This window comes from Salvia miltiorrhiza, chromosome 4 (genome assembly GCF_028751815.1).
Source record: "Salvia miltiorrhiza cultivar Shanhuang (shh) chromosome 4, IMPLAD_Smil_shh, whole genome shotgun sequence".
NCBI lineage: Eukaryota > Viridiplantae > Streptophyta > Magnoliopsida > Lamiales > Lamiaceae > Salvia > Salvia miltiorrhiza.
Window position 1 is genome coordinate 19,574,648 of NC_080390.1, and position 23,133 is coordinate 19,597,780.

Here is a 23,133-nt window from a genome sequence, read left to right on the forward strand (position 1 = left end):
TCATTTCTCTGGATATCTCTCTGACTCCTCCTTCTGGGATTGCTCTGACTCCTCATTCGGGAATTTCTCTGAATCCTGTTTCGAGGATTTCTCTGACTCCTCCTTCTGAATCATCCCTTCGCTGCTCCATTTGCTGCTTTCCTTCGCTGCTTCCCCTCGCTGCTTCTCTTCTTGCTTAGTTGGAACACTCTGCGCGGAGCATGGAAGACCCGGAGGGTGCAACCAACTTTCGCGGCTTACGATTAAAGAAACACCCTGCACGGAGCCTAGAAGACCCGGGGGTGCAACCAACTTTCGTGGCTTACGGTTAAATAGTAACTCTCTGCGCGGAGCATGGAGGACCCGGGGGGTACAACCAACTTTCGCGGCTTACGATTCAACAGTAACCCTCTGCGCGGAGCATGGAGGACCCGGGGAGTGCAACCAACTTTCGCGACTTACGATTCAACAGTAACCCTCTGCGCGGAGCATGGAAGACCCTGGGGGTGCAACCAACTTTCGCGGCTTACGATTCAACAGTAGCCCTCTGCGCGGAGCATGGAGGACCCGGGGGGTGCAACCAACTTTCGCAGCTTACGATTCAACAGTAACCCTCTGCGCGGAGAATGGAAGACCCGGGGGGTGCAACCAACTTTCGCGGCTTACAATTCAACAGTAACCCTCTGCGCGGAGCATGGAGGACCCGGGGGGTGCAACCAACTTTCGCGGCTTACGATTCAACAGTAACCCTCTACGCGGAGCATGGAAGACCCTGGGGGTGCAACCAACTTTGGCGGCTCACGATTCAACAATAACCCTCTGCGCGGAGCATGGAGGACCCGGTGGGTGCAGCCAACTTTCGCGGCTTACGATTCAACAGTAACCCTCTGCGCGGAGAATAGAAGACCCTGGGGGTGCAACCAACTTTCGCGGCTTACGATTCAAGTGATTTCTCTGCTCTTCCCTCGGCCCTGCCTTTGGTGTTTATTTATCCCTTGACTTGCTAAGCAGCAATTTGAATTTGTAAATTGTGGATTATGGGTATATACCCTACTCCCCCCTCTGGTGACATGTACAATGCTCTGCATGAACATGTTAACTGAAATATGTAATTTGGAAAGCAATAATTTAAAGTAAATGAGTCAACACCAGGGAATTCCCTAGAACCACGTATCCGATTTTATTGATATCATGGCCCCGAATCTCGTTAAAATCCTTGTGGGGAAAAAGAGTATTCGGTCTATAATTTGTCATGTCATCGAATCAACATTACACATAGAACTTTTTCAGAGTATTTATGTTCCACGGTCTGGGGAGAGCTCTGACGTCTGGATCCAACAAAGTGTACGCTTCGCCGCCCAGGACCTCGGTGATGATGAAGGGACCCTCCCAATTAGGTTCGAACTTGCCCACTGGCTTCAATGCATTGGATCTCTTGAGGACTAGGTCGCCCTTGGCTAGCTTCCTTGCTCTGACCCTCTTGTCGTATCCCGCCTTGATGATGCTTTTGTACTTCGCTGCTCTGACTTGAGCTTCCTCCCTCTGCGCTTCGACAAGATCAAGCTCTGTTCTTCGGAGTTCGGAATTTTGCTCCGTGTCGTAGGTAGTAATGCGATATGACTCCAGTCTGGCCTCCACTGGTATTACTGCATTGGACCCGTATACCAGGGTGAAAGGCGCCTCTCCGATTGCTGTATTTGGGCTAGTTCGGTAGGCCCAAAGGACAGTGTCTAACTCCTCGATCCATTTCCCTCTGCTCTGATTCAGCCGCTTTTTGATCCCCTCGCAGATTGATCTATTTGCTAGCTCCACCTATCCATTTGCTTGAGGATGAGCCACGGACACGAACCACTGAGTGATGTCATTCGGTCACAGAAGTCAGCAATCCTCTGCCTTGTGAATTGGGTTCCATTGTCTGATACAATGATCCTTGGAACGCCAAACCGGCAACATATGTTTCGCCAGATGAATCGCTCCACCGTTACTTCGTCGAACTGGCAACATAACTCCCATGGTTTCCCCTGGCACATTGATTCTCCCCGCATGTCTCTAGCAAGCCTCGCATTTGCGGACGAATTTCCTGGCGTCCTTGTTGACGTTAGGCCAATAAAACCCTGCACGAATTATTTTTCGTACGAGATCCCTGAATCCCGTATGCCCACCACAGCAACCTGCATGAATTTCTTTTAAAGCAAAATTAGCTTCTTCGGGCGATAAACATTTTAATAAAGGCTGAGTAAAGGATTGCTTGTAGAGTTGATCATTGATCAAGCAATAATTCTCGTATCGAGCCCTCTAATTAGATTCTTTGCTCAACCGTTCCCCTGTCTTGAGAAAGTGTATAATTGGGGCCCGCCAATCATCCCTGATTTCCACTGAAAAGACCTGTGAAGTCCCCATCTCTCTGGTATCGCAGAGCAATATGATCTCATCATTCCACGTCTGTTCTACCGCGCTGGCCATCCGCACCAACAAGTCTGCCTTTGTATTTTCTTCCCAGAAAATTTACTCGATTTTAAACTCCATGAATTTTTGTTTCATTTCATTGATTTTGCAGTGATATGCTTTCATTCGATGGTCTTTGACATGATACGCCCCCGACAATTGTTGAGCCACTAATTGGGAATTGGTTCTGATGATAACACATTCAGCCCTCAGCTCTGACAAGATATGCGCCCCTCTGACCACGGCCTCTTACTCGGCCTCGTTGTTGGACATCCAGCAAGTGAATTTGATGGCAAACTGGTATATCCCATAGCTTGGGGAGATGATGTACACCCCAATTCTGCACCCTTCCTTTGTTACCGATCCATCAACGAAAGCAATCCAAAATTCTTGCACAGGTCGTCGAGTGGTTTCTTGGATGAAGTCCGCAAGAGCTTGCGCTTTGATTGTCGTTCTTGGCTCATATTCGACGTCATACTCCCCCAATTCCGCAGCCCACTTGACCATTCTTCCTGACAAATTCGGTCGCCCCAGCACCTGCCTGAAAGGTAAAGCAGTTCGCACCACTACCTGATGTGATAAGAAATAAGGCCTCAGTTTCCGTGCCGTGACCATGACCGCCAGAGCAGCCTTTTCGATTTCCGTGTAATTTAACTCAGGGCCCTGAATGATTCTGCTGACAAAGTAGATCGGCCTCTGGTGATTTCCCTCCTCTCTGATAAGCACAGAGCTGACTAATTCTTCACCCACTGCTATGTATAAATACAATATTTCTCCCGGGATTGGCTTGGTCAGAGTTGGGAGCTCTGCTAGATAGGCTTTGAGATCCTCAAACGCCGTCCGACATTTCGCTGTCCATTGAAACTTGGTTATTTGATCCTCAGGATTTTAAAGAACGGCATGCTGCGCTCCGCTGATCGTGAGATGAACCTGCTCAAAGCAGTGATACGCCCGTTCAGAGTTTGCACTTCCTTGATTCCTCTGGGCAGTGTCATTTCCATGATAGCCTTGACTTTTTCTGTATTGACCTCAATCCCTGCGGGAGTGACTTCGTATCCCAAGAATTTTCCCGTGGTGACCCCAAAGGTGCACTTCGCCGGGTTGAGCATAAGTCGGTGGTTTCTTTTGACCGTAAAAACTTCCTCCAGATCAGAGACATGGTCCTCCGTTTTGACGTTGCGTACCAACATGTCGTCGACATACACTGATATGTTCCTTGAAAGTTGTTCTTTGAAGGTTTTTTCCATCATCCTTTGGTATGTAGCCCCTGCGTTTTTCAATCCAAACGGCATACTCTTCCAGCCGTAAACCCCACGGCAGACGGCGAAAGCCGTTTTAGCAATGTCCCCTCTATGCATTTTCACCTGGTGATAGCCCTGGTACGCATCCATCATTGATAGAAGCGCGCAACCAGAGGTAGAGTCTACTAGTTGATCAATCTTCGGCAAATGATAGTGGTCTTTTGGGCAGGCAGCGTTCAAGTCTCTATAGTCCACGCACATCCGCCAGGTGTTTGTCTTCTTGGCCACCATCACGACGTTCGAAATCCACTCTGGGTATTGTACTTCCTCAATATGCCCTGCGTCCAGCAGCCCTTGGACCTGTTCCCTAATTGCGGCGTCTTTCTCGGCCCCAAAATGTCTCATTCTTTGCTTCACTGGTTTGACCTTAAGATCCACATTGAGGCAATGCTCTGCCAATCCTATGTCTATTCCCTTTAAGTTGGCTGTGCTGAAGGCGAACACATCCGCGTTTCTTCGGAGGTAGCTAATTAGCTCCTCTGTAGTTTGTTCATTCATGGAAGACCCAATCTTGGTCTGAAAACCCTCTCGCCCAGGGAATAATTCTATCATGTTGCACACGTCACTAGTGGAAACCAGGGCGAACTTCTCTGTACTATCCCGATCTTTCAGTAATCCCGCAAACTCTTGTCGTTCCTCTGCCGAGGCAGTCGCCTCGCTCACTTTCCCCTTTTTTCGGGTGTCTGGCCCCTCCGTTATTCTTTCTCTTTTCTGCCCTAAAGAGTTTGTGAGCATCCGCACATGATATTCTTTTGATATTTTTTTATCACCCCATATTTCTCCCACTCTCCCCCCTCCGATGGGGAACTTCATTTTTAAGTGAAACATCGAAATAATCGCTCTGAAAGCCGTCAGAGCAGGGCGCCCAAGTATCACATTGTAGGATGGTTGGGGCATATCTACTACCAGGAATCGTATCATCCTGTTTTTACACGCATCCGCTCTGCCCAGTGTGACCGGCAATTTCACAAACCCGACCGGCATGACAATCTCTCCCCCAAACCCGAACAGAGGGGAGTTCGTGGGTTCGATGTTGGCTTCAATTCCTATTTTCTGAAGGCATTCTAAGTACAGAATGTTCACCGCGCTTCCCGAGTCTATAAAGACGCGATGTACAATGCAAGTTGCTATATCCGCTGAAATGACCAACGCATCGTCGTGGGGGTACATAAGTGTCCTCAGATCCTCGGATCCAAACGTAATAGGCGACTCCTCTGCCGCGCTTGTAATATCCATGACCTGTTTATGGTAATACCCTGATTTCACTGCACGTACAACTTGTTTTTTGGCCCTGTTGGATGTGGGTGTCCCATTTTCCCCACAGATCATATGGACTTCCCTCCTATATGGGAAGGGAGGGGCCTGCCTTTCTGCCCCCTCTCTGTGGTTATCCCGGTTTTCTTTGGGTCTGCGGTCCCTGTTGTTCCCCTGATCCTGTCTTCGTTCATTTCTCTGCTCTGGCCTCTGATCTCGGCCTTCATTCCCTCTGGCAATAAATTGATCCAGATTACCCTGACGCACCAAAAACTCCAACGGATGCTTAAGGTGCCCGCAATGCTTGGTATAATGCCCGTAAGAGTTATGGTATTCACATAGCTTGTTATTAGGCCCTTGTTGCGGCTGCCCATCTCTGTAAGTCCCGGGTGCCCTGAAGAATGGCTGGTTTTTTTATCAGATGGAAAATCTCCTCCTGTGGTTTGTTCAGTGGAGTGTACTCGTCAAAACGAGTTACTTCGTTTACAGTGCGCTGCTGGCGAGGTGGCACTTCTGCTTGGAGAGGGGGCACATTTGGGGGCAACCCTCTGAAAGGAGCCCGGTCCTGGTGTCTGCTTCGCTCTGACGCTTCTTCACCCATTTTGGCCTTATATTTGTCATTTTCAGCCTTCTTTGCCATCCTGACATCCTCCAGCTGTAAATACCCTGGCAGCCAAGCCATGATATCATCAAAATCCCTGGTCGGTCTGATTTGCAGCTCATCGAAAAAGAGCCCCGGCTTGAGCCCTCTGACGTAGGCGCAATTTTTGATCTGCGACTCTGCCTCTGGCACCTCCAGAGCAGCGAGGTTGAACCGGGCAGTGTATTCCCGGAGTGTTTCATTTTGATCTTGTTTGATATCCATCAAGGAAAGAGCTGACTTACCAACCCTTCGCGAACTCGCGAACTGCCTTAAGAAACGTGTCTGTAAATCCTCAAAAGAATGGATGGAATTTGGGGCGAGCGTCCCAAACCACAGCTGGGCAGGTCCAATCAATGTTGTGGAGAATATGCGGCACTTGATGCCCTCAGTATACATGTGAAGAGTGACTAATCCCTCAAATCGGTTGAGGTGTACCTCCGGGTCGGTGGTACCATCATAATCCAGATAAATGGGCTTGTAACTCCTTGGCAGAGTGTCCGCCAAGATGTCAGCGAAGAAAGGGCTTTTACTGGTGGTGGGGACCCTCGATGTTCTAGCTCGCTTATCATCCTTGTTCCTCCCGTGCTCCCTTCTGTCCCTTGGTGGGTCATGAGCATGACGCTTGTGAACCCTGTTGTCCTGCTTTCCAAAGGAGTACTCCTGCTCCCGCCCCTCTGACCTCCTTGTCTGTAGTGATTTCTCTGACCGGTGCGATCTCTCTGACCGGTACGACTTCTCTGCCCGATGGGACTTCTCTGACCTCTGTGCCCTATCGTCCCTTTGTGACTTCTCCCTCAGCGAATCCTCCAAGTCCTTCAGCTGGTTCTTCTGTTGTGATACTTGGTTTTTCAGTCTCATGTTCTCCCCTGGCCTTCCCTCCTCGAACATGGGAGTGATGGATTGACTATCAGACTCGTCAACCCCCTCCTTCCTGACGATGCTATTGAGCCTAACTCGGTTCCCCTCTGGTCTTCTCTCCAATTCCCTCTCAGCCGGGACCTTCTGTGTCTCCCTAGGCATCATAGCCTGTTTGTTGGCAAGCGGGTCGTTCACCTCCAGAGCAGCAGGAGGCGGGACTTCAGTGCCCTGTGGATTAATCGCACCCATCAAGGGAGTTGCAGCGGGGACGGTAGACAGCAGAGGAGTCCCCAACGCCTAGCGCACAGCAGCGTAGTTGAGCAGAGCCATCATCTGCTCTGCCAGCCCAAAGTTTAGCGGTCCACCAGACGTGGGGATCAAGCTTGGCATGTCGGAACCCGGGATCACCAGAGCAGATCTCTGGGTATTAGCATTCTGCCCCGTCAGCGGGGTAGTTGAGACAGTGTGAAAGCCTGGCGGCGCGGTGAAGACGGTGCTAGCCTGCATACCGTTGAACAGCGAAGTCGGAACCTCAGTGGTGTGAGCAGCGGAGTTAAGCCCAACGTTGTCAAATTCCTTCTCCAGAGTGCGGTGAGCGTCCGAAGAACCCATAGTACCTACACATGAAAAATGTGAGAAGATATTTCAAGTAAAAGCAGATCGGCCTGTCCGCTATCGGAGAAATACGAAATGTGGAGTATCGCGAACTCTGGCACGAAAGCCATTAAGAGATCCCATAAGAAAACACCCCCGCGCACTAGGAAATAAACCCAGAGCACGGTTTAAAACGTAAGTAGAGAGAATGGTGGAGATTTTCCCTTAGATTCGGAGTCAAATTCGGAAGCGAAGACGTATTACTCGGTAAATTAACCACAAAACCCCCAAAAACACAAAACAGAGCACCAATCAACAGATCGTTAGCGAGATACGTTAGATTCGTAAGAAAAATAAGAATTAAACGAAAAAACAGTATAACCGCACACACTTATCATGGTCGCGTGCAAAATAACCATAAAACAACCTTCGATCTTCATTTTCCACACCCTCCCCCACATGCACATGCAAGGAAAACATAAAAAAACCACCGATCTTAAAAGACCGGAGGTGGATCATCATGAAAAACGCGAGTATCGGTCTGGATTCGGTTGGGTAATCAGATTATCAGCTTAATTGGGACCTGCGCACGCAAACCCGACCACAATTACGGATCTACATGCGCAGGTGGTCGAACCTCACGTCTTAGCCCAGATTTCCCACAGACGGCGCCAGATGGTGAAGTATGATTGAACGGGTATCGATTTGATCGGTATATTATTGTTGGATTTTGAATTATGCCTAGTGTTGTTTGGAAGAACGGGAGAGAAAAGCAAAGTTGAGAGCACGAGAATCCGATTGCTGTTGTATTGCAAATGAAGTAATCGTAAATCTACAAGGTACATGCTCATGGCTATTTATAGATTACACGTTAAGGGTAAAATGGTAATTTCATGGCTGGAACATGCGTCTTGCGTGGTCGGGGGCATAATAGTAATTCTGCCCTCAAGCGGGAGATTTTCCCGCTCTTTTGGTGATTCCTCTGGCGAAGACCATTTCTCTGGCGAGAATGGCTTCTCTGGTGCAAACCGTTCCTCTGACAAGGCCCATCCCTCTGACTTCTCTGCAGAAGTCCGTTTCTTTGATGAAGCCCGCTCCTCTGGCTTATACCACTTCTCTGCTCTGCACACCATCATCATCATCATCATCATCATCATCATCATCATCATCATCATCATCATCATCATCATCATTATTATTATTTTTATTATTCAAATTTGCTCCAATAATTGAGGTGCAAACGACGGTGTAGGTGAATTAGAGGTAATTTCTATCGTCTGGGAAAAGAGGAGATTTACGGCTGGAGATGTGGCGCAGCCGCACAACTAATCTTTTGTGTGTAAACCCTAATTTGAGTAGAGATGTGTATTTATAATATGATTATTATTTAAATGGGCTTTTAGCATGTGGCCCATGTGGGCGGTCCAATTGATCTTTATAGTGTGATTTATAATTAATGTATAATTTCTTTGTGTAGGAGTTTATGATCTTAAGATAAATCATGAAGTTATAGAGCCAATTCTACAAATCTCGTGAGTAATTAAACCATTTTTCTTACTTTATTATTCTATTTCATTATTTAATCTATTTGGCATAATTTTTGGTCTATATAAAATTATAAATCATGAAGATATTGGGCTCAATAATGTACTCCCTCCGTCCACGAAATAAACTACTACTTGCCCTTAAATTTTTGTCCACGAAATAAACTCCTACTCTGCTTTTTGGACAATTATACCCTCCCTTCTTTTTTAGTTTTACTACCCTTTACCCTTAATTAATTTTAACCAACCTTAATTAAATCTTCCCAATATTAATTAAAATAAATCTTCCCAACCCATTTCATTTACCTAATCGGCACTAGGGTTCCCTATTCTTACTCTACTTCATTCCTCATTTGGGAATTTCTATCGTCTCATCCGCCGCTCTTCTTCTTCATTCACATATCTTCTCCACCGATTTTCTTCTCCATTCACCTTCGTCTCTCTTCTCCATTCACTGATGGCTAATAACCTTGATTGGGAGATCGATTCTGAATCCAAAGAGTTCCCGTCCATGGAATCGGTGGCAAAATCATATGCCGCCTACCTTGGGTCCATGGTGCCGGAAACAGAGTCCATGGTGTCGGAAACGGAGTCCATGGTGCCGAAAACACAGTTCCTGTCCATGCAGCTCGATTATTTTGATGAGTCCCAACAGCCGTTAATTGCTACTGAATCTAGGGTTCCGCCGCCTCCATCTACGCTCCATTTGCTCCCGGCGACTAGATCTACTATGGATCGGGTCCCGGCGAAGCGAACTCTTGAAGCTAGGTGAAATCGTTTGTTTTACTGCTTTTTGGGGGCTGGTGATGCCATTTCGTGCTTATTTCCTCCTATGATGAGTTTTTATGAGGATTTGTGGACTGATTGGGGGCTGGTGATGCCATTTCGTGCTTATTGTGAACCCTATGATGATTTTTTCTGAGGATTTGTGAACTGATTGTGTGTGGGGGCTGGTGATGCCATTTCTTGCTTATTGTGAACCCTATGATGAGTTTTCTTGAGGATTTGTTAACTGATTGTGTGTGGGGGCTGTGAACCCGATGATGAAGTTTTTCTGAGGATTTGTGATCATATTGGTTATGTGGTAATTGGTATGCTCTCATGTGATGAGTATTTTCTGAGTCTTTTCTGAGGGTGCTGTTATACTCTAAATGTGGCTGTGAACTGATAATTGAACATTGATACTGGCAGATTTCCAGATCATCCAAACGGTCCTCAAGTCGACGTGGAACTTCTCGGCAGCTTGCTTCTTCGCACCATAATGGAGCTTACCTTGCGTGCTGTGTTGGAGCAGCATTGAGCCAAAGAATTCCTATCATCATTAGTTAACTTAGGCCTAGCTCTTAAGTTGCTCATTTTTTGTAATGAAGAATGTGGGCAGCAGCCTTAAGTTCCCCTATTTATTGTTGTTTTCAAGTGTAGGTGAGGGCTCTTAAATTCCCTCCAAAAAATTTCGGTACTTGTGTTGGTGCCAGTTTTAATGTGTTGGGAGTATAACACTTGTTCATTTAATGCAAGTTTATTTAATGCAAGTTTATTTTTGTTCACTTAATTTTCGGTACTTGTACTTGTTCATTTAATGCAAGTTTATTGTTGTTCACTTAATCTGTAAAGGGTAAATAAAGGAATAAAAACAATGTTCAATTTATTTAATAAAGTTTATTTAACTGCAGAAAATCAGTGGATTCTAAAATAAATAAGGAATAAAAAGAATGTAAATAATTTAAGTAAATCAAAAGGAAAAGAATGCAAAGGGTGTAAACACCTTTATGCTAATTAAAGATTAAGAAAAGTAATCAAAAGTCATTAACACTACCCTTTTATCCCACTCATAACACCTTTTTCAGCTTTTCTTAGTCTTCGTGCCGAACCCCAACTGGGAGTTTATTTCGTGGACGGAGGGAGTATTATTTTAACTCTTTATATTTGTAGAAATTAATTTTAATTTAATATATTTGAATTAAATATTAAAAAAAACTAAGTTGAAAAAATACTAATTAAAAAGAATTAAAAATAAATTTATCCAAAAAAGATGAGAGAGTAGAGAGAATTTTTGAAAATTTGAATATTGAAAAAAAAACAATTTTTATATTTTAAATCATATATTTAAATAAAATATTTCAAATTAAAACTATTATTGTGATCTTTGATATGATATGTGTATTAATTATTTTATAAGTAATTGATTGAAAAGAAATAAAACAAATAATAAGAAGTTAAAGAAAATGAATAAAAATAAAAATATAAATCCCAATATATATATATATATATATATATATATATATATATAGATATATAAGCAAGGTTTTGGGTTGCAAAAATTTCCCTCCAAAACTATAATTAATTTATCCAAAGGATATTAGATTTATGTTTTAAACTATTGGTTAATGAGTCATGATTGAGATCCATCAAATACTTTATCAACAAAGAAATAAAAATATTTATAAAAATCACTTTATATGATTTAGTGATGAGTTTATTTGTTAAATAAAATGGGCATTGACCTAATATTAAAATAGTTAATTTGAAATAAAATACAAGCATAAAACACTCATAATTTATATTTATAGTATTGTTTATATTTTAAAATATATATTGTTGGTTCCTATAATTAATTAATGAACAAATCAATATATTTTGTACAATTTTAATATATATTTTAATATTTATTGTTGAGTATGCTCACAATATTGGAGGTGCATATGATTAGCTGCATGGACTGCATGTACACGAGCAGAGCTCTTATAACAGATTGGTTATTTGAGTAAGCTTTCTACAGCCGTTGATCATGCATCTAGTTTTAATCTGTGTATTTCCATTAGGAGTATAAATACTCAGCAGTTACATTCTTGTGGGTGGTGTGTTAGTCATTCAAAAAGAGAGAGTGAAAATACACTGTTGTATAGAGTTGAGAGATGCTAAGCGTAGCCATGGTTAAGGAGCTCGAAGCATAACACTTCGTACTGTTTGATTGTCATCAATAAGAGCGTGATCTATCCTTCTGCTGTGGATGTAGGCAAAAAAATTGCCGAACCACGTAATTGCTGTGTGCTGTGTTTTTTTCAATTTCGCCTTATTGTTTTACATTCTGGTGCCGTCTGTGGGAAGCGGAGTTCAATCAAAGGGGAATCGATCTCACGGCTATTATTTTTTTTTTCAATCGGAGTTCTGCGCGGATTTATGATCGGGAAAGCCTAAATCTGGAGAAATGAGTTCGGCAAGGTTTGATGCTGAGAAGTTTAATGGAAAGAACGACTTATCTCTTTGGCAAATCAAGATGCACGCTCTGCTAGTGCAACAAGGGCTTGATGATGCTTTAGCATCACCACGAATCTTGAAAAATGGGGAAGAACTCAGCTTAGAGGAGAAGCAAAAGATGGATCAGATTGATCGTAAAGCCCATAACACTATAATTTTGTGTTTGGGTGATAAAGTTCTCAGGGAAGTGGCGAAGGAAAGAACTGCCGCTGGAGTTTGGGTAAAGTTGGAGGCCTTATACATGACTAAGTCTCTCGCTAATAGACTTTACATGAAACAGAGACTTTACTCTATGAAGTTCTCTGAGGATAAGGGACTTGAGGATCAGATTGATGAGTTCTGCAAATCGATCGACGATCTTGAAAACATTGATTCAAAGATCGAAGATGAGGATAAGGCTATCCTACTTCTAAATGCCCTTCCAAAGAGTTACGAGCATATGAAAGATGCCATCATCTTTGGGAGAGAAACCCCTATCTCGCTCGATGAGGTTCAAACTACCCTTCAAGCTAAGGAGTTGCAGAGGCAAAACGAAGGCAAGACTGATGCCATTTCTGAAAGTCTGCACATCAAGAAAGCAAAGGGAAAGGGGAATAAACCATATGATGATACAAAGAATAAAAATCAGTCAAAGGGGAAGGACTCCAATACAAAGGAAGTCAGAAAATTTTTTGAGTGTGGGAAATCTGGGCATCTCAAGAAAAATTGCTACATTTGGAAGAAAAAGATGCAGGAACAGAAAAGGAAGCAACCAAATGCAGCTGACAACATTCAAGAAAAGGAAGATGCTGAGGTTTTGAATGTAGTTCAGGGAAAGGCAGAAAACCACTGGATTCTTGATTCAGCTTGTACTTTTCATATGTGCCCAAGGAAGGACTGGTTCTTAGACCTAGAGATGAAAGATGGAGGTTCCGTTTTGCTTGGTAACAACCAGGTATGTCACGTTAAAGGAATTGGTAGAGTTAAATTCAGAATGCATGATGACAATGTTAGAATAGTTTCTGATGTCAGATATATACCTGATTTGAAGAGAAATCTTATTTCACTCAGAACTCTTGAATCTAAGGGCTGTAGTTGGAAATCAAAGAGTGGGGAATTGCATGTTAAAAGGGGTATTAAAGTTGTTATGAAAGCTAAAAGGAGACATAGCCTTTACTATTTAGATGCTCAAATTCTGATAGGACATAGTGATGCTAGTCAAGTGGATGAAACTATGAAATGGCATGTTAGATTAGGACATATTGGTGAGAGAGCTTTAAATGAGCTTATGAAGCAGAAGATCCTAAGCAATCCCACTAGTTTCAAAATTAATCACTGTGAAACATGTTTACTAGGGAAGAACACTAAGCTGCCTTTTCCAAAGGGTAAACATGTATCAAATATGCCCCTAGACTATGCTCATGCTGATTTGTGGGGGCCCTCCAACACTCCCACAATGGGAGGAGCAAAGTATTTTCTTAGTATAATTGATGATTGCAACAGAATGGTGTGGATATATTTGCTAAAGCAGAAATCAGATACTTTCAAGAATTTTCAGCATTGGTGTGCAGAAATGGAAAATCAAAAGAGGGTAACTCTCAAGTGTTTAAGGACTGATAATGGTTTAGAGTTTCTATCAAAGGAGTTTGATAGTTTCTGCAAGGCAAAAGGGATAAAAAGACACCGGACTGTTGCTGCTAATCCACAGCAAAATGGGGTTGTTGAAAGAATGAATAGGACACTTCTAGATAGGATGAGATGTATGCTCATATCTTCTGGTTTACCAGAAAAGTTCTGGCTTTCAACCGCCACTTTTATCATCAACAAGAGTCTTTCATCCGTTATAGATTTTAAGACTCCTGATGAAGTTTGGACAGGCCATGTATTAGATTATTCAAAGATGAAGGTGTTTGGATGTCAAGCTTTTGCTCATGTGAAGCAAAGCAAATTAGCCCCAAGAGCATACAGATGTATTATGTTAGGCTATCAGCAACGAGTGAAGGGCTATAGATTGTGGTGCACTGAGAAAGGTGTCAACAAAATCATAATAAGTAGAGATGTAAGATTTATGGTGGATGTTATGCCTTATAAGAAGGATGCAGCTGAAAATCAGAAGGAATCAGTTGTTGAGATAAATGCAGAACTTGAGCTGGAGCCTCAAGAAGAGACTGATAAAGACACTGATTCGGACTCACAAGATGAGTCAGACTCTAACACTCAAGAAGGAGGTAGTTCGAGCTTAAATGACTACCAACTTACCAGAGATAGAGAAAGAAGGCAGATAAAACCACCAATAAGATATGGTCATGCAGATTTAATAGCTTACGCTCTAAGAATTGCTGAGAATATTGAATATCAAGAGCCAAGTACCTACAAGGAGGCAGTGAGTGGAAAATAAAAGGAGCACTGGATTCAAGCAATGAATGAGGAGTTGAATTCTTTACACAAAAATTGCATTTGGGTTCTGGTGGATAGGCCAACTCATCAAAGGCCAGTTGGATGTAAATGGATCTTCAAAAAGAAATTTGAGTTGCTGAATGGAAAGGAAACAGTAAGATACAAAGCTAGATTGGTGGCCAAAGGATGTACTCAAAAGAAGGGTGTTGACTTCAATTAATTTTTTTCACCTGTTGTCAAACACTGCTCCCTAAGGCTATTATTATCCTTGGTAGCTCAGCAAGAAATGTATCTTGAACAACTTGATGTCAAGACAGCATTCTTGAATGGCAGTCTTGAAGAAATAATTTTCATGGAGCAACCAGAGGGTTTCATTAAAACTGGAGATGAGGGAAAGGTTTGTCTACTGAAAAGGTCATTGTATGGATTAAAACAAAGTTCAAGGCAATGGTATATCAGGTTTGACAGTTTTATGAGGAGCATTGGTTTTGTAAAGTCTCAATATGATAATTGTGTGTATCTAAAGAAGGATGGTAGAAAGCCAGTTTGTTGCTCTATGTTGATGACATGCTAGTGGCTAGCAAAAGCATGGCAAAAATTCAGATATTGAAGAGAAAACTAAAGGAAGTGTTTGAGATGAAAGAACTGGGGAAGGCTAGCAGAATTTTAGGTATGGATATAATTAGAAATGAGAGTAAAGGGAGTCTCTGTCTATTTCAAAAGGATTATATCAAGAAGGTTGTTAAAAGGTTCAAAATGGAAGAGTCTAGAGCAGCCTCTATACCTATGTCTCAGCATGTAAAGTTGTCAATTTCTCAATGTCCAGACATTTCAGATGAGAAGAAGATGACAGTGCCTTACTCGAATGCTATTGGAAGCATCATGTATATGATGATTTGTACAAGGCCCGATTTAGCTTATGCCATTAGCATATTGAGCAGATATATGGGGAATCCTGGGAAGGCTCACTGGGAAGCTTTAAAACAGGTTTTGAGATATGCTAGAGATACAGCTGGATGTGGCATTATATTTGAAAGAAAGGCCAAATATAATGGGAATCCTCTAATGGGTTTTGTTGATGCAGATTATGCTGCAAACACTGATACTCGCAGATCTCAAACTGGATACATTTTTACTATGTATGGAACTACCATCTCATGGAGATCAATGCAACAATCAGTTGTAGCCTTGTCCACCACAGAGGCCGAATACATGGCCATGACAGAAGCCATTAAAGAGGGAGTTTGGCTTAGAGGCTTACTTGGTGATTTTGGTATTTTTCAGAAGTATGTTGAAATTCTGTGTGATAACCAGAGCACCCTTCATTTGGCAAAACATCAAGTATTTCACGAACGAACAAAGCATATTGATGTGCGGTTTCATTTTGTTCGTGATCTTGTGAACAAAGGAGTTGTTCAAGTATCAAAGGTTCCAACAGAGGATAATGCTACGGATTGCCTAACCAAAGCATTTCCGAAGGTCAAGTTCGAGCACTGCCTCGAACTAGTGAATGTGAAGTAAGTTGGAGTTGTGCACAGGGGTGGGTCACCATTCATGTGAGCAAGGTGGAGATTGTTGAGTATGCTCACAATATTGGAGGTGCATATGATTAGCTGCATAGACTGCATTTACACGAGCAGAGCTCTTATAACAGATTGGTTATTTGAGTTAGCTTTCTACAGCCGTTGATCATGCATCTAGTTTAAATCTGTGTATTTCCTTTAGGAGTATAAATACTCAGCAGTTACATTCTTGTGGGTGGTGTGTTAGTCATTCAAAAAGAGAGAGTGAAAATACACTGTTGTATAGAGTTGAGAGATGCTAAGCGTAGCCATGGTTAAGGAGCTCGAAACATAACACTTTGTACTGTTTGATTGTCATCAATAAAAGCGTGATCTATCCTTCTGCCGTGGATGTAGGCAAGAAATTGCCGAACCACGTAATTGTTGTGTGCTGTGTTTTTTTCGATTTTGCCTTATTGTTTTACATTTATCTTATAATATTTGAACTTATCATATATATATATTTTCATTATACACAATAAATTTTATAAGATATTATTATTGTCTAATACATTGATACACATTTATATTTTCATTATTCATTTTGGTCTATTGTTCAATAGTACGGCTCCATTAGATTGTACTATTGTTTATTCATATGTGTTTGATTAAATTATTTTTTTAATTGGGGTATGAAGGGTTTCAAATTCATAACTGAATCACCCATTATTACAAATAAAAGAATATTACTGAGCTACAATACTTGAATCAATTAAATCATTATTGGTTAGTCAACTTATGATGTAATTTACAATTTATTGTAATTTGCCGCATTCCCTATGTATAGGGCTTGTTATGCACGAAAATTAGGGTTTAAGGGCCTTGTTTGGCTTATTAGGGTTTGTTTTAAGTTGTTTCCTTATTAGACTAGGTTTAGTTTTTGCCTATATATATATGGCTGCTATGTAGTGGACGAAAACTGCACCTATTATTTATCAAAAACTGTGAGTTTTATTCTCTCTTGAGAGCTTTTCGAATTCTTCTTGAAATTTCATGTCGAATTCATCTATCGACGTAACGGCGAGTCAACCAACCCTCATCGGGTGTCATTCACCGTCCCCGAGTTGCTGCATCAACATCACGTTGGGGTATATGGATTCCATCGCCTATATCATTCCGTGGGTTAGATTCAGATGTTTTGGAATTTCCATTATCTGTTCCATCTATCGTTCGTTTCATGTCTTCCGCTTGCGTGTTCGTTTGAACGGTCTGGCAAGGATCGTATCATTTGGTATTCAGAGCCAGTCTTTTCGACCAGGTTCTTTCTATTTTAATTTGTTTTTTTTTTTGTTCACATCAGATCAGATCTGTCTATAATCAGATCGTTTTACTAAAAAAAAACTATTTTCTTTTCATTAGATTGGTTTTTAGCTCTGTTTAGATTCAATCTGACTTGAATATGACTGGAGCCGATTTGATGTATATGGTGGAAGAGATGCGGAGAATTGTAAAGAATGAGTTTAAGCCTTTCCATGAGAGGTTATATTGAATTGAGCAATCTCAACAGAGACCGGCTCAGAATTTTCTTCAATTAATTAGGTGTCCTCGAAGGGGTTTTATAAAAAAAGAAAATCTTGCGAGAAAGACTTCGAGAATGCTCATCGACAATTTTATGGCAGCAAGAAAAGGCGAGGTGGAGCAAGGGATCGTGAGGATATCAAGTTGCAAACTATTCCATCAATCCAAAAGAAACACCATTATAAATCGTATCTTGGAGGGGAGTGGGATAATTGGATCTATGAAAATCAGTCATTGCCAATGCAACAACTAGAATACACTGTCCCTATCAACCAGACAAGCCACCGTTTGAATCCAAAGGAGATGAAGGTTGAAGTGGAAGTCGTGGTGGATATCAAAGACGAGGCATGTTTGAATCTAAAGGAGTTGGTGGAAGTTTATAGAGAGGTTGATGTCAAGGATGATAAGTCTAATCCTAAGTTGCTAGAATTGAAGGATTCATGTGAGGAAGTGCTTGAGGAATCTACTCCAACTACTTTGGAAGCAAAGGCTTTGATGCAAGCTAAGGGCGTTGAAAAGGAGCAACGAAATAACATCAATCTAATCAGATGCGATGTTGGAAATAAGTTAGAGATGATCTTGTTAAAGCAACCTAAGCTGCAATGGATGAATGATACTGGAGATACCAAACTGATGAAGTTGGTGAAGGTTCCGTTTCAAATCGACAAGTATGAAAGTGAAGTCTTTTGTGATGAAGCGCCGATACAAGCTACATATAAATGGTTGGAGCAATAAGGCTGTTCGGAAGAGAAGTGAAGCATGGCATTATTTTCAACAAGATCTCCTTTATGTTCAAGGTTCAAGAGAAGTCAGAGTTAGAGCCGAAGAAGAAGAATGATGGACAAGGGAGAAAAGCTATAGTCCAACAGTCGTTTCTTGCAAGAAATGAAGATATGGTTTTTGATCCCGACATTTGAATTGACGACATGGATTTAAGGACAAATCCCTTTCAAGATGAGGGGAATGATGCATGCCATGGAGGTTCAAGTTACGTTGCATATGTGGGCTAATTTAATCAAGTTCTTTATTTGTTTTTATTTTATTATTTTCGTGGGTTATATTAGGGTTGTTGAAATTGGGCCTTAGTTGAGTCAGTTTTAAGTTTTATACGTTGTTTTGACTAAGGAATTGTTTCCTTATTATATTAGGAGTTATTTTCCATGCTTATTCTCCTAGTTTGGTTAGGTTTTCGCATTCCCTTTGTATAGGGCTTGTTATGCATGAAAATTAGGGTTTAAGGGCCTTGTTTGGCTTACTAGGGTTTGTTTTAAGTTTTTTCCTTATTAGACTAGGTTTAGTTTTTGCCTATATATATGGCTGCTATGTAGTGGACGAAAATTACACCTATTATTTATAAAAAACTGTGAGTTTTATTCTCTCTTGAGAGCTTTTCGAATTCTTCTTGAAATTCCAAGTCGAATTCATCTATCGACGTAACGGCGAGTCAACCAATCCTCGTCGGGTGTTATTCATAGTCCCCGAGTTGCTGCGTCAACATCACGTTGGGGTATAGGGATTTCATCGCCTATATCATTCCGTGGGTTAGATTCTGTTGGATTTGTATACTGAAAGCGAGAATGTTTTAAGCTTGTATACAATGATTATTGTGTTCACTATTTTATCTCCTATCTGATCGTGTTCATGATTGCATATGTATGTCCTTTATCTCTATATAAGTAGATTATATGGTGATTAACGGATCACTAAAAATCATATAATTGGAATAAACTTAAGAGATATAAATAGATCACAGTCGAGATGACTCTAGGACGAGTCGTTGGTCTAGGCTGCAGTATAGATGGAAATAGTTTGTCTTGACTATTTTGTCTATACTGGTACGTCATAACGTATTGATAGGATCACAGTGAGTTGTGTTCTTCTATCTGACATAAGTGAAGAATCAAGATCTCGGTGACTTAATAAAATCTTAATACTAATAAGATTTCAGATATATATGTTGATTCGTGTATCACTTTGATTTACTATGGGTGGGAGTTATATATTAACTTGAGTACTCTGTATCTTGGGTGATAGCGGTCAATATATGATATTTGGTTATCTGTATTAGTACCCGTATTCGGTATAGGATAATGACAACCCCTTAAGGAGCTCAATAAGGTTTATTTCTTTAAACCCTGCAGGTTGATTCCTTTTATTTACATTTTTTTTCATGGTGAAGTTCAATAAATATCGGACGAAATATCGGACGATCAGCCACACTGGGACTGAGACACCACCTAATATATGAATGTAGATTAAGCCTTTTATTTAGATATATCATTATGATATTAATGTGGAAATGAAGATTTATTTCAAATTATTTTATATGATTGTATTAAATTAAATTGAGGAATTTATTTATTTCATATATATCTTAGTATTATTTTCTTTATTTTATATGACCAAATTAAATTGAATAACCTATTTATTTAAAAATATTTAAGTATTACTCCCTCCGTCCCATTAAAGTTGGCTACATTTCCATTTTGGTTGTCCCACTAAAGTTGGCCACTTTCTAAAAATGGCAAAAAATTAACTTAATTAAAGCCACTAATTAAGTTATTAAGAAAACCCTAATTTAACCTACTTAAATATATTTTTCCATCATTTGCACATAACCTAGCCGCCACTTTCTAAGCTCTCCTTCTTTCTTCTTCTCCGACGGACGACACCGTCGTCGGCCATTGGCCCTCGCCCCGCCCCCGACCTCCCTCGCCTCTGTTCTCTCCCTCTATCTTTCTCGTTGCGCGCGCGCACACTGAAAATGTTGCCTCTGCTCTCTCTCTTTCCGTCGGACGCCTTTTCTCTTCTCTCTCGACTGATCGCCGACTTCCTCGTCTGAATCTGCCTTCGTCTCCAGTGAGCAAGGCAAGAATCGCTTACCTTAGGGTTCCGGATCGCGCGATTTGGGGGTGGTTCGCCCAGATCTGAGGTGTCGCGATTTGGGGACAGTGGTGATTGGGGACGCCGGCTCACTTGATTACCTTTCCCCAGCCACGGCGGCGCCCTTTTCCCAGCCACGGCGCCGCCCTTCTGTCACAGCAACCAGTCGCTGTCTTACCCCTCTCTCTCGATCTTTCATCTCTGCCGGCGGTGGTGAGGCTAGCCGTCGGTCATGCGATTCTCAGTGACAAGGGGTTTAATTTTCTAGTTCTTTTGATTTTTGATTGGATTGATTTTGTGGTTTGATTGAGGAAAATTGGGGAAAATTGATTTCCTGGTTTGATTGAGAAAAATTGGATTGATTTTTTGGTTTTTGATTGTTGCCGATGCGATTCTCAGCGACAAGGGGTTTTTTTATTTTTTTGAAGACCGTCGGTGTCGCCATCACCGTCGGCGGCGCTGCCGTTACCGACAGCCAGAAGGTGTAGTGAGAAGTGGAATTTGGACCATATCTAATTAACTCTTTAATTTTATTGAAACACACTTAATTAATACATAACAATTTCTTTCTTAATCTCCGTGCCGAAAAGAATGTGACCAACTTTAATGGGACGGAGGGAGTATTTTATTTATTTTATATGACCAAATTCAATTAAAAAATCTAATTATTTCAAAGACATCTATACTTTTATTTAAGTTTCCAAATATTGAAATCTAATTATAAATTTTTTAGATATTAAATTATGAAGTTTAATATAAATTTAACTAGTGCAACTATAAAAAAATGTGAAAAAACTATTTATTTGAAATACATATTTTTAGCATTTCTTTTTCTAGATTTTTTCATGATTATATTTAATATATCAACAAGAGAAAGATAGATGAGCTTATTTATTTATGGAGATTGAGCCTTTTATTTAGGCTATGAATTGATGAAGTTTAGTATAAATTCAATATGAAATAAATGAAAATAAATGTAAAAATGTCATATAGTGTAGAATTGAGAGTGAAGCAACTACTAAATTGTGAGAGTACCATATATCATAGAAAATAGTGGAGAGCTCTCCAATATGTTACTTTTTATATAATAGATAGATGATATATCGTTGGTTATTTTAAAAAACATAGTATATTGTAACTCATAACATGACATTACAGTTTTATTAAAAAGAATCTTCATAGCTTCTTTGCAATGATCTCAACAAGAACACAACATCAGTAGCAACATTACAATTTTGACTAAGCTTTCAAAGTCATTAACAACTTATAACAGCAGAGCTAGGGATGTCAATCCAGCCTGAAATCGGTGGGCTAGTCCCCGCCAATCTAAGAGGGTTAGTGATGCAGCCAGAACAGAGCTGAATCCCGCGCCAGACCAGGGCTAAGCTCGCGCCAGAGCAGAGCTGAATCCCGCGCCAGACCAGAGCCAAGCTCGCCAGAGCTGAATCCGTTGTGCCAGAGCAGAGCAGAACATACTTTCAAAGCAGAGCTGGCTGAAGTTCGAGCCAGCTCTGCCCTGGACTTCCGTCAAACTCCAGCTCTGCCCGGCCAAGTTCAGCCCTGCTCGGCTGAGTTCAGCCCTGCACCAGCGAGGATCACATCATCTAGTATCAGTTTTCTAAGTTGCGTAAAGGTCGAAATTTCTAAGCTTTCAGTCCTTATCTTTTTCCATATACGTTTGTTTCCATATACCTTCCTATGAGCAAGAAAACGAAATTTTAGGGTGTCACAATGTCAAAAAAAGATGAACAGGGTTCGCATCCAAACACGACCTTCACAATGGCGGCTTTGCAGTTGACAATTGAAAAGCTTATGGATTCCAGGAAAAAGGATGCGCCGCCAAGTGTAGACAAGAAGCATCGAACAGAGGGTGTGAGTTCAGCACATCAGGGCACTCCGACAATTTTTTATGGTTGCAATCGAAATAAGAAGTGTCGTACGTATCAAGGGTTCGGATCTAATGAAAGCGAGCAGTGGGAGAATTTCTTTCACACGAGATGTCTTGTCCATGACAAGTTGTGTAGTGTGATCATTGATGGAGAAAGTTGCACGAATGTGGCGAGTAAGTACATGGTGGAGAAATCGGGGCTAACCGAGGTGCAACACCCCAAGCCGTATCGTTTGCAATGGCTGAATGAGACCGGCGTCGTGGAGGTTACCACGCAAGTGAAAGTGCCTTTTCGCATTGGGAAGTATGAAGATGAGGTTTTGTGCGATGTTATTCCCATGCAGGCGACCCACATTTTGTTGGGTAGACCGTGGCAGGTTGATAGACGAGCTACTCATGATGAAGTCACCAACAAGTACTCCTTCGCGTATAAGCAAAGGAAGGTGGCACTTGTTTCCCTTAGTCCTAAACAAATTTATGAGGATCATGTGCAATTGCAGCAACGGCACAAAGAGGCAGATAAGGTGACATCTACGGAGCAGCCGGTCGAGCAAAAAGAGATGAAGGTAGCAGTGGAAATCGATAGAGAGGTAGTTGTTGTCGAAGATGAGGAGTCCAATCTTAAGTTGCTGATATTGAAGGATTCACGTGAGGAAGTGCGTGAGAAATCTACCTTGGCAGCACAGGCTTTGACAAAAGTTCAGGGCGTTGAAAAAGAGCAGCAAGGCGATGTCGACGAACAGGCGGTGGAGAAGGTTAACACTCAGGAACAGCCGGTGGAGAAACAGGAGAAGAAGGGTGACGTGGAAGTCGAGGTTGCTGTCAAAGTTGATGAGTCTAATCTTAAGTTGGAGCCACATGAGGACGTGCTGCTTGAGGAATCTGTTCCCACTTCTTTGGAAGCAAAGGTTTTGACGCAGATCAACAATTATAACAGTGCAGTCTTTTGTGATGCAGCGCTGATGGTTGAAGCAACCATGGCTAAAGCAATCCTGGCTGTGCGGAAGCAACCATGGCTGTTTGGACAACG

General features: G+C 41.6%; 2 protein-coding genes across 3 annotated transcripts; one reads left to right on the forward strand and one right to left on the reverse strand.

The window, feature by feature from the left end:
* LOC131023117 (uncharacterized) lies at nucleotides 1-2,442 on the reverse strand. The gene is made up of 3 exons (XM_057952660.1): nucleotides 2,365-2,442; nucleotides 1,345-1,791; nucleotides 1-189 (listed from the first exon to the last, which is right to left on the reverse strand). Exons 1-3 carry the CDS (start codon nucleotides 2,440-2,442, stop codon nucleotides 1-3), a joined length of 714 nt encoding a protein of 237 aa, XP_057808643.1.
* A 6,479-nt stretch (nucleotides 2,443-8,921) lies between these two features.
* LOC131023700 (uncharacterized) lies at nucleotides 8,922-10,130 on the forward strand. Of its 2 annotated transcripts, none has more exons than XR_009101482.1 (2): nucleotides 8,922-9,709; nucleotides 9,810-10,130. XR_009101482.1 is itself a non-coding variant. In XM_057953271.1 (2 exons), exons 1-2 carry the CDS (start codon nucleotides 9,076-9,078, stop codon nucleotides 9,916-9,918), a joined length of 420 nt encoding a protein of 139 aa, XP_057809254.1. In that variant the 5' UTR covers nucleotides 8,922-9,075; the 3' UTR covers nucleotides 9,919-10,130. The 2 variants fall into 2 exon arrangements, 1 of the variants encoding a protein (XP_057809254.1); XM_057953271.1 differs by having other exon boundaries at nucleotides 8,922-9,386.
* Nucleotides 10,131-23,133: the final 13,003 nt, after the last annotated feature.

Coding starts and splice junctions, on each gene's coding strand:
- LOC131023700 (XM_057953271.1), top strand. CDS start 9,076: ATGGCTAATAACCTTGATTGGGAGATCGATTCTGAATCCAAAGAGTTC. Junction 9,387..9,809: donor AAGCGAACTCTTGAAGCTAG/GTGAAATCGTTT, acceptor TGATACTGGCAG/ATTTCCAGATCATCCAAACG.
- LOC131023117 (XM_057952660.1), bottom strand. CDS start 2,442: ATGGCCAGCGCGGTAGAACAGACGTGGAATGATGAGATCATATTGCTC. Junction 1,792..2,364: donor GAGAGATGGGGACTTCACAG/GTCTTTTCAGTG, acceptor GCAAATGGATAG/GTGGAGCTAGCAAATAGATC. Junction 190..1,344: donor GTCCCTTCATCATCACCGAG/GTCCTGGGCGGC, acceptor TGCTCCGCGCAG/AGTGTTCCAACTAAGCAAGA.